Source organism: Lontra canadensis, unplaced genomic scaffold (genome assembly GCF_010015895.1).
Source record: "Lontra canadensis isolate GAN:19392208 unplaced genomic scaffold, GSC_riverotter_1.0 scaffold79, whole genome shotgun sequence".
NCBI classification, from domain to species: Eukaryota; Metazoa; Chordata; class Mammalia; order Carnivora; family Mustelidae; genus Lontra; species Lontra canadensis.
Window position 1 is genome coordinate 2,604,686 of NW_022631073.1, and position 16,958 is coordinate 2,621,643.

Here is a 16,958-nt window from a genome sequence, read left to right on the forward strand (position 1 = left end):
AGAGCCCGGACACATGGGTTTGGGCCGAAACGGTTGTGTGTGAGAGCGGCTGCTCACTGGAGTTTGGAGCCCGCCCTTGTGCCCACTTCCGAAGTCCACAAAAGCTGGGCATGCGGTTTGTTTGCTTTTTTGTTGTAAACGCGAGGCTTTTCCAGAATGCACATCCTTCCACATTCCCGGTTTCAAAAGGGCCTGTTTGTCCCCAGCTCAACAGTACTCCTCCGCGATGCTCCCCGTCCTCACGCATCCGGGATGGGAGTGTTGTGAGTCACCCGCCCGGGCTGGTGGATCTGCGCCCAGCACGAGCCTTAGCCCGGATTCAGCCCTAGATCTCCTTCCCCAGCGCGAGCACGCGACTCCCCCTCGGGAGCATGGGCAAGGCTACGGGATGCCACCTGGCCGCCTCCACCTCCCCGACTTCAGCCCTACCCACTTGCCCCCCCCGCCCCCGCTTCAAATGGAGCAGTTATCAACCTTGGTCCATTAGAGGGTGATCTGTGGGAGGAGATGATAAAGTTTGCTCAGCGTTGTTCCGAGTTGCTCACTGGAAGCTGCTGACTGCTGCTGGTTGTTGAGTTTTGTTCCTGTTGTCCATTCCCACGCCCTAGAAGGGTCCTACACAGATGAGGCTACAGCAAGTTCCAGAGCCTCCGAGCTATGGAAGATTCTGGAATGGAGGCAAAAAAAGTCATCTCAAGAATCAGGTGTCCTTTGCATTGATGTATAGGCCCTGCTTTCCTCAACTACTTCACGTGCTTGCTGACAATGAGGCCTTCATGACAAGGCGGAAGGCCAGGTTCTGATACAGAATCCCTGAATTTCTCAGAGTCCCGTCCCGGGACCTGTGGGATGTGGGAAAGCTGGCTGCTGGGCACATCTCTACCTGCTTCTGGGCTCTGTCCGGCATGACACGGGGCCTTGAGTACATTCAAAGGACACGTCCAAGCCCCTCACCCCCACTCCCACCTCACATAGCCTCCCTCCAACAGACACCGAGCCTTTGGAGTAGGGCCACGGAGTGGTCTGTCCTCAGGGGAACGTACCTGGAGAAGAGGCTGGCCCCAGGAAGCAGGCTCTGAAGGGGAACAGCGGTCGGGGGAGGACACACCCCATTGGCTCTGTGGATTCTTTACCCCATGGAGAGGTACAGCTGAAACGGGCCGGAGTGAGGCGCCCTCTACAGCATGAGGCCCTGGGCTGGTGGGTGCACTGGGATGGTGGCTCGGATGGAGGGAGAGAGAGATGAAGTCTTACTCGGTGGAACTTTGGAGACAAGGCACAGTCACGTGGTTTCTTGTGGCGGTGGGGAGCAGCAAGGCTTCTGATGGCGGGAAGAACAGAACAAAAGCTTCTCGAAGGGTAAGACCTGTTCCGCCCCGAGGAGAGGCGGAGCCGTGTTGAAAGGCCAGTTCGCACTTTCAGGAAAATGTGAAGGTCTGGCTTTGGGTTCCTGGACCTGCAGGACTCCCTTCAGTGGTTGTCACAGGCAGGTCTGCTCGCCACGGCCTGTCCTGTGTACCTGGGGCTGTCCTAGGAACACCCTTGTCTCTGGAGGCTACTTTGGCTGGATCCAGAACTCTGCATGGACCTAGTTCATCACTGTGCCTACATCCTCTCACTACCTCCTGACTTCTGCGTTTCTGACGGGAAGTCAGCTGTCCGCCTTCCAGGGGATCGCCGTAGGCCTGGAGGCTTCCCCTGCTCTGCCTCCGAGAGGATCTGTGCTTTGACACTCACTGTGCCGTGTCCAGGTGCGGACCCCTTTGGGCCTGAGGCCCCTTTGGTCCCAGTATTAGAAACAAATAAAAGCTGTCTTCCAAACCCATCTTTCTTTGGTGGAAAATTATTGGAAGTGTATTTTATCAAAAGTGACACGTTCCCACGGTTTCTTACAAGAGGACGTTTTAGGCCTCCTCAGGCACCGGCACCGTCAGCGAGTGCAGGCCTTACGGGCACAACTCCCCTCCTCGCTCCTGTGGAGTCAGACACGCAGTCAGCGCCCAGACCCCGCCGTCACACACGCCCCTGGGGGCTGGTGTGCGCCACGGGGCACTGCAAGGTCTGGGGACCGCATGCCCGACCACTCGGTCAGGGACAGACGGGCTCCTGTTTGGGTGTCACTATGGCTCTGCCCTGCGAGATGGACGTTGACAAGGTGCTGAGAAGAGTGACTAGAGCGACGTGGGGACCTGAGAGGCGCTGGGCGGGAGCCTGACAGGCGCTGGGCGGCAGGCTTTAAGGAGCAGTTTCTGCAGGTTCTTCTGTGCTTGAGGTCCTGGGTCTCAGTGTTCATGCTGACGTGGCTCTGTCTGTGTAATTGTTACCGTCTGGTCCCTTCTGCCTCCAGCGAGACCCCATTGCACGGGGAGGGTGGGGATGGGGGCTAGATGGAGACGTCTCAGTGAAGACCTTCTTGAAAAGAAAGTTTGGTTTCCGAGCCACGCGCCGGTGGTGCTGTTGGGAGCAGTGATGATGATGGCGACAGCATTGTCCAGCCCCTCCCTACCAGCCAGTCTGACTGTTCTGGGAAACACAGGCCTGTTGAGTACATTCAGCACCTGTATTCACAGTCTGGGTGCAGCCTGACCATCCAGATAGATCCCCTGTCCCTGCCTGTGTGTGCCGTGAACGTGGCTTCCGTTGTCCCCGATGGCTTCTCTGGTTCTAGAACATTCTGACCTCTTGTTCTCATTGCCTGGGAGGCTCTCTCCCACCTTGTAGGATTCCAGTGTGTCTTTTTGGTCTACTCAAGAGACCTCTCCTGTGTAAAGCCTTCCAGACCCGCCCCCTCAGGTAGAATCAGCGGCCTCCAAACCATCCCATTCCGAGCCACCTGAATGAGCCATGTCTGTGACACAGGAGCTCACAAGCCTGGGTCCCACCTCCCCGACTGTTGCCAGTGCCAGGTCTCTCAGGCTGGGTGCCCGTGGCTCAGAACAGCACCGCCTTCTCGGAAGTGGACACGGTCATGGACCAGGCTTTCTGGCCCCACCCACCCTTCTGGGCCTCTGCCAGCCCGGGGAGCCCGCTGGCATCATGACGTGGTCTTACAGAGCAGGAACCCTCTGCCGGCTTCTGCCACGGGGCCACGGATTCACGCTGCTCTCTGCTGGGATCGTGCCCAAGTGGGACAAAGGCTCCTAGATGCTGGACAAGACTGGTCATTTCACAGTGGCTCATTGTCTGGCTGCCTGTCTGCCCTGAGCCATCTGGTCCTCCCGTTTCCTCCTGCGGGTGAAGGTGAGGGGGCGTGAGGCGAGGTGGGCAGGGGCCCTGGACTGTTACGAACCCGGGGCACATCTAGAGCCTGGTCCCCGCCACAGCGCCTTTGTGTTGGATCCCTACTCGATATTTAGACAACATAATTTTAAAAAATTCTACTTTATGAATATATAAATTTTCACTCTTTTTTTTCCCTCATAGCACTATAGGGGAGAAGAAAAATAATGTTTATTGAGAACTTCCTATGTAACAAGCACTGTAGGAAGTGCTTTAAATATCTTTTTTATTATATGTTATGTATAGTCTGTAAATGTGTATTTACCTCAGAAATAAAACATTCTTCACAAGTGATGGCCCTGTCATTTTAGGTGCAGCTCTGCGTGGGGGTGACAGCCGTGGTGAATCCGTTCCCACCGTGTGTTTTTGTATCATTGTAGGGACATCTTAACCACACCGAGAGCCAGTAGGAGTGCAAGCTGGAAGGTTCTGTCTGTGTGCCAACGAGGGTTGCCCTCAGCATGGACTGGGTGCCCACCCGTCACATCGCAGCCCGCGTGCCCCGGTCGGGAGATCCCACCGCCTGCTGTGCGTGAGTCAGGAGGACCCTGTCGCCTCAGTTGAATCTTCAGCCTGACGTCCCCCACCACACCTTTCAGACGTCTCTTTCTTGACAAGGAAATAGTTTGCATCATTTAAAAGTTAAAAAAAAAAATGTCAGTGTCAAATTTCCTGTGAGGTTTGAGGACCGTGTGGCTTCTGGAACAGTATCCAGATGTGGCCCTGCTTTCACACTTTCCCGTCGTTTCGTGGATGGATCCGGGGTTGCTCGTGTACTCTTTTGTAATTAAAAGACTTATTTTTATATTTAAAATGCTCTATCATCTTAAACTAAATTTCAGTAAATGTGGGTATCCAGTCTGTTCTGTGTAATTCCCCAAATGAAGTTATCAGACACAGAGCCTCTTTTATATTAAAATGGAAATTTCTCATTTCTCTTGGGTTTTCTGTGCATCGGCTGACTGTGGAGACCGGCGTCCTTCTCCCCGGGTCTGAAGGCTCCCTGAGATGTCCTAGTACTTACAGGCAAGGTTGCCAGGAAACTACTGGGTCATGGGACTGCTCCTAGGTCCTTTACCCTCCCAGAGCCCCCGCACTCCCCGTGTTGTCCTTGTGTCATCCCCAGGGCCATGTTCTCCGCCAGCGGCCACCCCTCAGCACTGGTGGTCTGAAGAGCCAGTCCACGCACGGCCACGGCGTGTGGTCGTGGAGGGGTTTCCCGTGGCGTGGAAGGGCCGGAGAAGACCGGTGTGGGGAGGAAGCCGGCACAGCGCCGGCCGGCTGTGGGTCACCCGGAACCGCAGGGCACACTCCTGTGTTGCAGGAGACAGACAGGAGACTTTTCTGCCCCTGGCGTCTTGGGCGGTCTGTGGGCACTTGGCCGCGGGTCAGGGCATGGTCTGCTGAGCCAAGCCGGCTGTCCCCGCCAGCAAAGCCGAGGCCCAGAGCGGCGTGGCCGGGATTCGTGGCCTTGAATGTGTGCTGTGTGACAGCTGTCACGGGCTCCTCTCTTCAGGAGACACGTCTTCATTCTCCGAGAAACAGCGGGCGTTCTGGAGTTCTTAGGTTCACGGCGTTTCTTCTGGGGTGAGCTCATGCCTCTGCCCTGGCCTCATGGGGAGAGGGGGTGGCCACACCCAGACTCGGTCATCGGTCGCTGTGGTGAGGGCTGTAGCACACACTTTGCCCTGGCTACTTAGGGAATGAAAAGCTTTTCTGCAGAGAATAAGCCCCGTGCATCTTCCTGCCTGCTGGAAAGCACCCGCGGAGAGCCGGGCACACGGGGTGTGGGGCTCACGTCCCCCACGGCGTCGTGCTGCATGAGCCAGTCACCAGCGTCTTGGAGCCTTGTCCCCCTCCCATCTGCACAAGGGGGTGACGGCGCACAGGCCTTGCGGGGAGCCTGAGACACAGGCATGCACAGACGACCTCAGTGACTGCTTGGGGGCCGCCGCCGAGCTCCCCTGTGCAGTCCCTCAAACCCCAAAGCAGGCACTCCTCCGGAGAGCAAAAGGACACGGAAGTTAGAGCAGCAGCAGCAAGGACGAATGGGGTGACGCCCGACCTGGCAGTTTCGTCATGAATCCCTCCTGTCCCCGGGTGGGGAGGGACGCTCGCCACGGACAGTGTCAGCGAGCGCGTGTGACGCATGGCTTCGGTGTCTCCTCAGAGCGTCTTGTCCACTCAGACCAGGTCACAGGCCAGACGGCCGTGGGGTCCCCATCCCAGGGCCCATCCCAGCCCGGCCTCCCCTGCCCGGCTGCCGCGGACCCCAGCCTGCGGCCTTCCCCTCGGCTCTGGGCCTGCCCCGCCCAGTCAGCCTCCTTCAGGCGCTGCCCTTGGAGGCCGCAAGGGAGATCCGTGCGCAGGTGACGCCCCATCTGGCTGTGTTCAGGGTTAGAAGAGCAATGCTTGTTCACTGGAGAAGAACGGGGGACACGGAGCCGGGGAGGCAGGCTCCACGGGCACAGATGGTGGCTGTGGGCTGGTGTGGACTGCCGTGCTGTGGCAGGGGGCCGTTCACTGCAGGGAAACGTGGCCTAGGGAAGTGGTGGGGACCCCATCCCAGAGTGCGCCGCCCACCGTTCTGACGGCGCCGACACCAAGTCTGCCTGTCTTGCCAGAAGAGGTTGTTTATGAAGTCGGAAGGTAAGAGTGGGGATGTCTTTTTCGTCTTCGGGGGTGAAGGCCAGGCCAGGATGCCCAGCGTGGCAGGCTTGAGGCCCGCATGTCATGCTGGGATTTGCTGGAAGAGTGCCCGGGGCGGCCACACGCCTCCCACGGCAGCCACCCCTCCTGGCCACGTGAGTCTGTCAGCACCGCGGGACGGGAGCACGTCGGCTAACAGGTCAATCCTGCACACAGCCCACCCGTGAGGCCCACAGAAGGGCTCATGCCTTAAAGTGCTTCATCTGTGTTCTCGTTTTTAAAAAAAAGGTTTGAGAAAGGGAGTGAGAGTGCTAGTGGCAGGCCAACGCAGGGAGCCCAACATGGGGCTCGATCCCAGGACCCCGGAAACAGGACCCGAGCTGAAGACAGATGCTCATCCTACTGAACCACCCAGACGCCCCATCTGTGTTTCGTTGTCAGAAGAGAAGGGAAAGACCTGCCCTTGTCAGCTGAGGAAGCAGACTAGCGATTTGTCTGTGCAGGGCCATTAGCTACATTTTCGGTTTGTCCTTGAACCCGCACTCAGCGTTGTTCGTGTTTGGTGCAGGGACGAGAACGTCAGCACGTTCCTCCTATCGTTTCACAAAGTGAGTTTCTGGTGGCTTCGAAACCGACAAATTCTAAAACTCTCGTTTCAGAAAACCCAAACACGCGGTTAAGTGGTTAAGGAAGAGACATTAACATCGTTCAAAATGTTTTGCCTCCTTTTGATATATAGTTCACTTACAAGTTTTTTTCTTAAACATTTAAAATTAGGCCTCAAATCCATACTTAGTACAGAAAAAATTTAAAACTATATACATCAATGAAAACGAAAAACGAACACCAAGTTCCCCCAGTCCCACCCTGATGGTAGCATGCGTGTCGCTGTAAAACTTTCCCCGTAAACATAAACTCCCAGAGACATGTACTTCTGATGCTGGCATCATGCGCGTCATCAATGTGTACGGGGTCCTCTCCTTGAATGGCTGCACATTGTCCCCTTGAACGGAAGTGCCCCAGGGCCTCTGTCTAGTGCCTCTGGAGTGTGTGTGTAGGTTCTTCTCAGTCCTTCATCCGTTCACTGTTCATTTATCTACTTGCCATTACAGAAATTGCTGGGTAACCATTCTTACACTTCTTTATAAAGTTTTCCAACTATTTTCATAAGAGAACATTCTGCAAGTTGAATTGGTGGGACAGAGGGTCCATTCTGGTTTTCTGCCCTCTCAACGTTTGTTCCAAGAGCCCACATCCTTTCCCTTTCACCAATGCTAGGTAGAGCCTACTCTCTTCTTTTTCTAAACTTGGAACATTATGAACACACCCAAAGTTGGCAGAAGATACAGTAAAAGGGACTCCTTCAAGTGCCGTTCATCTCTGGCAGTGCCCAGCCCGTGGCCAGCTCTGGCCGCCCACCCACTCCGTGCACTGCACGCAGGTCCCAGACGTAATGTCAGTTCACCTGGAATTACTTCCATGTGACCCTCCCAGAGACGTTTAAAAGGCCATCACCAGGATGTGATTGTTACTCCTCAAACAACATTTACAATAATTCCTTCTACTAAGAAATCTCTAGTCTCTGGTTAAATTTCTGCATGTCTTATCAATTTCATATGTGATTGATTTTGTTTTTTATGACTTGTCTGAATTGGGATCTAAATAAGGTCTACACATCCGACAGGCTGATGAGTTCTGTCTCTACAGATTGAGGGTGTCCCTTACTTTCCCCCCCTGGACTGTATTTTCAAAAAGCTCATTTCTTCGTAGAGTTTGTGTTAAGATTTTGCTAATCGTGTCTCTATCGTGTTATACCTACTCCTCTGACCTCTGCATTTCCTGTGAATTGGTAGTTGATTGGAAAACCTGACCAGATTCGATTTTTATTTTTTGGCAGAAGTTCTGTTTTGATCCTTGCCCCTCTGATCTTTGCTGCTGACTTTGTTCCATTCATCTGGTGTTTGCGCTTCTGATACATTTATCGGCCGTGTGTGTATCTTTCATGAACTCCCATCTTCACCCATTTTTGTTTTGGTACCTGTATCTTTTTGTTAATTATTTTTAAGACTTCTTTATATATTAAGGCTAATAAGTCTGTTTTTCTGTTACAAATATTTTTTCCACTTTATGATTTTTCACGTTCTTCTCAGTGATGCTTATGGTCCCCTTAGCCGCACGTAGGACTTTCCTGTGCTGTCTGTCAGCCTCTTTTTCTCTGCTTTCTAGCTTGAGAATCCCTCAGGAAAGGCCTTCCTTTCTCCCAAATTCTGTACAGCATATGAATTGATATGTAATTATGCATCTACAAATTTGCATGATTCTTATTTCATTCTTAACATCTAAAACCTGGCTCTAGCTAAAAAATTTTGAGGAGCAAAGGGTGACATATCTGCCTCGATTTCTTACCCAGATATTAGCAGTTATCTAACCACATTTTCTGCACTGATTGTAAATTCCATTTCTACCCTGACATCTAAATTCACTTATGTGACAATGGTTACACAAATACCAACTAAAATCACATTTAGTTATGATCTTTAAAAAAAAAGAATAAAATTGTGAGAAAAATGCTTTCTCTTCCATTCTTTGATCTGTCTTTCTCATCCAGTGGCCAGAGCTCTGCATGCGTGTGTGTGTGTGTGTGTGTGTGCGCACGCGTATGTGTTCGTGCGTATGCATGTGTGTGTGCATGTGTGTGTGCACGTGTGTGTGACGGGGGATGCATGAGTGCATGTAGCTTTTTTACTAAAACACCGCGAATGCAGAAAGTGCGAAGCGAGGCCCAGGCACGTACATGTCCTCGCGTGGGCGGTCGACTTCTGCGGCTCCCGCTGCCCGTCAGGGTGCTCCCGGCTCCCGGCTTTTCTCACTTTTTCATCCACATCTACCTCAGAATCACCTCATCAGGTCTCAGAAATAAAAGCCATATAAGATGGCAGCTGGATTGCGGCTGAATTTACTGACTAATTGCAGGATAAGTAGCTTTCCAGGACTGGGACCTGCTGCCCAGAGACACCGGGTATTTTGCCAGATAAACATGTTTTAAGTATCTAGGGTCTTCCTTTCCTTTCTGCTTTTGGCTCTTGTTTCACTAGTGCAGGTCCCGTACTTGAAGCTCAGTCCTAGCTGTCTCTTTTCCATTAGATGTTCTGATCATAACTGTTTTAGCAGATCGTTTCTCGGAATACTGCTGTTTACAACTGAATAGTGCATTTCCCCCCCAAAATGTAGTGAGAAGGAAGCTACTCTGTACTTAGTGACACTGTAGGTCAGTGTGCTGAGTGATCGTTTCTACAGTCTAAAACCCTTTGGGGGAGTAATTATCCTCACTGTACTAATGAGGACAGAGCCTGTCCAAAGCGGGCTTCTCGGACCCCAGCGCCTGCCCGTGCAGACCCATGCTCCTCAGGCGCCCGTGGGTGGGTCCCAGGGCTGGGGGGTCTTGTAACATGCAGACACTTGGTCTGGGAGTGTCCCTGAAGTCGGCCTTTCAGTAAGCTCCCATAGATGCCGCCCACCGTTCTGAGAATCGGCATCCCTGAGTAATTGAGGTGGTGAGAAAACGGGACCTTTGTGGAGGGGCAGACAGCTCCCTGGTTCTACGTGGATAGTATTTCTAGTATTTGGAGGAATTTGCATCGTATACTTTGCCAGACGAGGCAGCCCTCAAACCCACTGCCTGAAGTACTGTCTGGTGGACCGCTGGGGTAGGTGCCTGCCTGGGACTGCTCTGCTTCCCCCAGCCCTGACCCTGTGCCTCGGTTTCCCCTCTGGAACCCGCTGTGAGCAGTGAGCCGTGGAATGACACATTTGAGGTTCTTTGAATGGGACCCAGGAGTAGTGACTGCGACTGTGTATCTGTGCATGGGGCCTTGGATGCCAGCGACAGGGCATCAAGCCGGGCCCTCTCTGCCCCCCAATGTTGACCTTGACCCTGTGGCGAAGCCCCCTCCTCTGCAGGGCAGGCCCCATGGAGAGTGCCATTCCAGACGTCATCTCAGGGCCGCTGCCCTCACTCATGACTAGGACTTGTGGTTTCGCTGCGCATTGTAAAGCACCTTTAGAAACTTCTGGCCCATCAGTTCCTTACAGATCCGTACGCACATTTGGTGAGGATTTCCAGCCGGCCATCACACTCGACCTCGTACTTGCACAGCCGGGCAGGAGGGCGGGGCTGCCTGGCGCAAACTTCGCAGGGCTCAGCCGGGCGGCGAGAAGTTGCTCCACGGGGACAGGCTTCCAGTTGAAGATGAAACAGCGCTGGGGACCCCTGGAGTTAAGGTTGTGCAACACTGTGGCCATGCTTTGTGCCACAGATGGGGACGCTCAGATATAGCACAATTTAGGTCATGTGTGTTTTACCACAATAATAAAAAAAAACCAACAAATCCAGTCAAGACTTATAAGTACTCAGTCTTTTCCCTCTCTGTGAGGAATGGAGGTGTTTCTTCCCCTCGTCTTCTGCGATCATTGGCTGTGGATGGCCCAGACCCTTATCACCATTCTCCACGTCCCCTTCCTCCAGCCACTGGAAACCCCGGATAATCTGGGGACTCAGACAAGCACCCCCACCCTAGATGCGATGGGCAGATAGATGGTCTGCGCTGGGGAAGAGGCTTCGACCCTGTGTTTGGGGGCACACGGCCCTGACAGGCATCTGGACGGGCTCCACTCCTCCCGGTCGTGCTGGGCTGTCCTGCAGGGGTGGGTGGCACTCCTGGGCCCCCACTGGAGTTAGGGGTGGCATGGGGGGGCAGCTGGATGGCAGAGTGCTGGGCAGTGACCCAGTGACGACCAGGATAACTGCTTTTCATTAACCGTGTTGCAGGGGAAGGTCACAGGCAGCAGCAGCGTGTGTGGGTCTGTGGCCTTTCTGTCCATCACACATGGGATGGCCCAGCTGACAAAATGAAGGACAAAGCAGGGCCCCGTCTGGAGCACTGAGCCTCATGGTACCTTTCTGCTAGGGGTCTTGTCAGACGCCTGACATCGTTTCCTCTTAGACCCCACCCCGGACCCACAGATTACGTCAAATAGAGTGACCGCCTGTCTCAAGGCCTCAGCAGGAATGCCCTCTCGCTGAGCACTGGACGGGGGCTGGGCAGCATCTGTTCCCAAACTGAGCCCCCGCCGCCCTGTTTCCAGTCCCTGCCATGGACAGATGGCTTGAAGTCCCTGGGAACCAGGGTGGTAAGTGGGTTGGGTTTACTGAGCTGTTTCTGAGCAGCCAGGGGGCGGGGCAGCACGAGTCCCGGCCGCGTGCGTGCTCCCTGGCTGGAGGTGGCAGGTGACTGGGTCTCTTGCTGACCGAGGGGGGCGGAATGCAGAGTGTGGGTTTGCGCTTCCCGCCTCCCTGGACTGAGCTGGGGCTTCTGTCTGACCACCCTGTTCTCCACTGTATCTTGGGCCAAATATCTCACAGAGGCACGGCCAGTCTGCGGGCCACCTCAGGGGACACACCTGTGGGGAATGCTCCCCACGGGGTCGCTGCCGCTGTGGAACCATGGGTGGTTCCCTGGGTGCCCTCCCATCCTGCTGGTGACAGCGGTCCCACCTGCAGCCTCCCGGTGGTCAGGAGAGTCTGGGAGCATTGGGGGCGCGGGGAGCAGCACTCGGAATGGGTTGCTTGGGTCACTCAAGGCTCATTGTGCATTTATAAACACACAGTGACTTTTTAGCCGAAATTCAGGACACACAAGGTTGGTGAGTGACATCTAAATTCATTTATGTGACAATAGTTACACGAATACAAACTTACATCACATTTAGTTATGACCTTTAAAAGAAAGAGTAAATTACGAGAAAAGATGGAACCATCAACCACAAATGTATATTTTAATGAAAGTGATCTCTCTGGTCATTCTTCTGGTGAGACCCCCCTTAGTCATGGTTCAGCAGAGCCAGCTCAGAGACGATCTACATCTCTTAATTTTTAAAAACATTCTTTACAAGCCTCCTAATAATTCATTTGAATTAGCAAAAGAAATCTCACCTCAGTGAGATTTTCCAGTCCCTGAAAGCTGCCGATCGTGAAAAACGACCCGTGGCTGTTAGCCATCTCCTTCTGACACATGTCTGTCCAGTCCTCGGCCCCTTTGCAAACCGAGTTCTCAGCTTCATGCTGTTGAGGGAAGGACAGGAGCTCCTGACTTACCTTTGGAGTTCTCCTCCTGTCAGACGGTCGGGGTGCCGGCCTTTCCAGACAGCCTGCAGGAAGCCTTTCCGCTTTGCCGGGCCTTTCTCTGCTGGGCAGAAGCTGCGTGGGGTCACGTTTGCTCCCGTCGCCGGTGTGCTTGGCGTCCTGCCCGTGCCACGTGATGTCATTGCCAGAGTCAGTGTCAGGACTCTTTTCCCGCGTTCTCCTCTGCAAGTTTGCGTTTCAGACCTTACGTCTCGGTTTTCGGTCCATGTCCCACGCGTTTTTGTGTGTGGTGTAAGCTAGGGCTGCGGTTTCATTCTTCTGATCGTGGGCTCCCGCCCCCCCAACACCGTTTGTTGTTGCTGTGTGTTCTCAGCGCCGCGGGTGAAGGCCCCTTGACCGTGATGTGTTTGTTCTGGCTCTCTGTCCTGCCCCACAGGTCTACATGCCTGTGTCATGCCAGGGCATACTTTTTTTGGTGACTGTGGCTTTGTAATATATTTAGAAGTCAGGATGGGGGATGCCTTCAGCGGACACATGAGAAGACGCCCTAGATCGCTCACCACCAGGGAAATGCGAACCCAAAGCACGATGAGATCTCACCTCATAGCTGGGGGGCGGCCGCTTGTAAGAACCGAAAGACAGTGAGCGCTGGCGAGGCCGTGGGGCCACAGGAGCCCTCATGTGCTGCTGGTGGGCACACGAACTGGCACAGCTGCTGTGGAAAACGGTACAGAGGTTTCCCAAAAAGTTAAAAATTGAGCTGCCGTATGATCCGGCAGCTCCACTCCTGGGTATGTGCCCGAAAGGGCTGAAGTCAGATCTCGGAGTGCGGTTGGCACTCCCACACTCATCGCAGCGTGAGTCGCAGGAGCCAGACTTGGAAACAGTCCTAGTGTCTGTCCACACATACGTGGGTGAGAAAGTGGCACGCACACCCGATGGAGTACTACTCAGCCTAAAAAGGAGGAGATCCGGCATTACCCGACGACAGGGAAGCCTGGAAGACGTTTTGCTGAGTGACGTGTGCCAGCCCCTGAAGGACGAACACTGCATCATTCCGCTAAAGGAAGGTGTTAACAGGAGGCTCAGGGAAGCAAAGACAAGGGGGTGCCAGGACGGAGGACCTGTGGCTCAGCGGGAACAGCTCCAGCTGCGAGACGGTTACGCTGGGGAGCGCGGCGATGAATGCAGAAACCACAGCCCATAGTACGAATTGTGCCCTTGGACATCGGAGACGCTAGAGGTCACGTTAAGCATTCTTATCACAACGACAACCAAAAAAACCAAACCCAAACCCGACGTGTCGCTACAGCAGCACTCTGGAGGGAGGGTTGTGCCCGCGCTCTGTCTTTCCCTTTGGGGCCAGACTCTGCTGCTCCCGGAGGGTCCTCTGTTCCGTGGTCACCACTGGAGGGTCGTGCTCAGGACCTGCGGTCCCAGAGTTCAGGCTGCAGAGACGCCCACGCCAGTGGCCACCCCACCCAGACTGCAGATTCCCACAGCTGATCACCCACGTCCCACAGTGAAGTCCCCACACAAGGGGAAACGCTCCACCAGGCCCCTGCGGGCTCCAGATCTCATTCTGGAAAACACCTCCCTGGACATAGAGGCTCGACCTGGAAGTTCTGACCCAGTGTCCCCAAAAACCCCAAGAACAGCAGTTGTGGCCTCCACAGACTCCGTAAGTCCCACAGCAGCTGAGCAGTATCGACAAGCTGTCTTACTCTGTGCCCTTCTGAGAACCTTTGGGTTGTAACAAAAAAATGACATTTTGGCACAGTTTGTATAAATTATACGATTGTTAGATGTGGAATTTGGAAGGTGGGAACTGTTTATTACACAAATGATCTCCACCAACCCCTGACTGGCATTTTAAGCAGACATGCTTGGGGAACGTTCTTAGGACATGTATTCTTTCCTCAAAGTCAATGCAAGATTTTCAAACGCTCGTCTGATACTTAATTTATCTAGGACGCTGTTGGGGCTCCTCCGACCCTCAGTGTCCTGGTCTAAACTCCTACGTCAATCCTGTATTCTCGTAGGAATACTTGTAACATGGGAATAGCCCGTGGTATCTGGGATGACGCCGGCCTGATGAGACCGTGCAGACCCGAGGCCAGGCCTGGGGCTCGGGCTCCTGGTGGCTTCCTCTGGGGTGTGGTCGCCTTGGGCTGCCTGTCCTGGGGAAGCCCAGAAGGTCCGGGGGCTGTGGCCTGTACTCTTGCCTCCCACTGGGGCTCAGAGCCACCGACTGGCCTGTGTGGGGTCCACGGACCCCTGCTCCCTCACCTGCAGGCGCTCGGACAGCTCCGCGTGGGATCGGGCCCTGCTTGATCAGACGTCTCCTGAAGCTGCCTTGCCCCTGCTTCTCCCATCCTGCTCCTGCCTCTCGAGGGGCCCATCCACGCTCCCTGGCACAGGTGCCCCTGCCTCGGGCTCCCTCCCAGTGGACCTGGCCAGAGGTCAAGGCAGAGCATATTTTGCAGGGTGGGAAGGACGCTGGTGGCCAGGCAAAGAGAGGGTGGGCTGCAGGGGACAAGCACTCGTGACTGAAGGAACATCTGCTGCTGCTGTCATGATTAACTAGTTTAAAAATCTAACAAATATGACCCAGGGCTCACACTTAATTCTGGGGAGAACATGCATGGTGTGATGTATTTTTCTTTTGTCTTTTTGTATTTAAGATGTTCTCTAAAAAATTAACGTGGAATAAGGAGCACGTTGGCTTCGTAGTACGACCCAAGGTCTGTGGTGACAGCCGCGCCTGGCTCTGTCCATGCACGTCCTGGATGCTTTGAGCAGAGCAGCTTGGGGAGTCCCCACATGGTCCCCCGAGACAGGAAGGGTCATCTGCTCTGGAGACAGGGAGGGCAGGTGCCTGGCTGAGGCCACGGGGCAGGTCGGTGCTGGAAGCAGGGATCGCCCCCGGCTGAGGGGCTCTGAAGCTCCTGGTGGTGCCCGCGCAGATCTGCTTGCCTCACGCTCTCTATGCCGAGAACAATCTCTCAGAATGATTTTTAAAATGAAACCTGGATGCTAACTCCTGTTTCATTGGTGGCTTCTTGGAACTTAATTCCCATGTCCCCTGTGTTATTTGAGGTGGACGATGTCATGTGTGGATTTTCAAGTGTCTTTAAAGCATGTTATAAAGCTTTCCTAGGATTGCATTTTTCTTTTCTGTAGTTTGACTTAATTCTGTGGGTGAAGACTTCAGTGTTTCAAGGATGATGACAAGGTCACTGTGCCGTTGTCCTGTATCGAGTCCCACTGACTCAGCCGTCCGCCTATGACGGCCCCAGCCCCGTCTTCTCAGGTCCTCTTCCCCGACACCCTGCATGGGGGGCTGGTAGCTCTGTTCCCCACCATGGCACTGAGGCATGTGCCGTCATCCATTCTGGAGATGAGAAAGTGGATCATAAAACCCAGTGGCGTAGCCGAGCAAGGGTCGTCCCGGGTGCAGGGAGGATGTGTCACGGGGAGGGGCCCAGAGCTGGGCAGAGCTCCCTGGCACCCAGACGGGTTTGGGGCACATCCACACAGTCAGCTTGAACTGATTTTATTGACCTTTGAGAGCCTCAGGAGCTCCAGCCACCATGAGGTCTGCTGTGTGCTTGGCTAGCCGGGCTCTGTGAGGTGGGAGCATGTGCCGAGGGGCTGGGGGGCCACTGAGGGTCCCCTTCCTGCTCCTGGGTCCTACGCCCACAGCTCCCAAGGGTCCATCTTTCCCAGCTCCGAGTCCGCCACCCGCCTCCTGGTCCTGCACTGTGCCCTGAGCTGTGTCTCTTGTGTCTGGGTGACCCTCTCCTGGGTGACAGCCCGGTGGGCTGAGGAAGTACAGAACACCTGCCGTGAGACTGGAACTCACTTCACCCCTAATCTGACCATGTCAGTCCCTGTCTGCTGTGCTTGCCTCTTCCTCAGCGTTGGTCCTGAGCCAAGTCCTCAAAGTCGAAAAACCCAGACTCAGCCCAGCCAGGGGAATGCTGTCCCCAGAACTGGAAGGGGCACGTCCCGCATGTGGCCGGAGAAGGACCTGTCACTCTGGCCTCAAAAGACCCAAACAACCAGGGCCGGCTGCTAAGTCAGGAGCTGTCTTTGGGGCGCCTGGGTGGCCCCGCTGGCTGAGTGCCTGACTCTTGGTTTCAGTCTGGGTCACGGTCTCGGGTCCTGGGATTGGACCTTGCATGGGGCCCCTCTGGGAGTCTGCCTGAGATGCTCTCTCTCCCTCCGCCCCTCCCCGGACCGCGTTCACACCCTCTCTCTCTCAACGGATATTGAGATAAATCAGCGGGTGGATAAATACGTAACAATGGAGGGATAAATCTTTTAAAAAAGAAAGAAAAGAAAAAAAAAAGAATCTTTGGTTTTTGGCCGCAGCGTGAGCCTGGGTGGTCCTGCAGGTTCCCTGCCCTGAGCAGCTTCCAGAAGCTGGGGAAAAGCAGGTCCCTAGGCAGGGTCCCGGAGCCCGATGCGGGGAGATCTGGACCTGCCTGCCGTGTTGCACGCCAAGCGCGGGTCACTGCCGGCCTGGAGGGCGTGCTCCACACGTGGGAATGAGGCGAGCAGCAAAGACAGCGCCCAGCGAGGTGGAAAGGGCGCTCCCACCCTCTGGACCTCCTGCCGCTGCTGGCTGCTGGCTGGTGGGGCCAGGGAGGGGGCACGGCCATTCCAGCCCTTACCTCGCCCACTGCCTACGAATCGTGTCACACTGGAGGGGAGGCGGAGGCACCAGAAAGCCAGCCACTGGCTTGAGCACGGATTCCTCTGGCTTCTAAGGCAACAAGGACGGGTGATACCCAATGGCCAGGAGGAAAGAAGCACACTTGTTCTTTGTTTTTCTTGCCCAATTTCCCTCGGGCTAAATCAGAAAAAAATACTTCCAGGGGAT

At 54.6% G+C, this 16,958-nt stretch overlaps 1 protein-coding gene across 1 annotated transcript in view; it reads left to right on the forward strand.

Moving 5' to 3' along the window:
- The window catches only part of CUNH10orf143 (chromosome unknown C10orf143 homolog), a 42,311-nt gene extending 38,478 nt beyond the window's left edge, over positions 1–3,833 (forward strand). The window contains exon 4 of the mRNA XM_032882064.1: positions 3,660–3,833. Within this exon, the coding sequence (XP_032737955.1) occupies positions 3,660–3,689 (30 nt within the window). The 3' untranslated portion in view covers positions 3,690–3,833. The remainder of the gene's footprint in view (positions 1–3,659) is intronic.
- Positions 3,834–16,958: the final 13,125 nt, after the last annotated feature.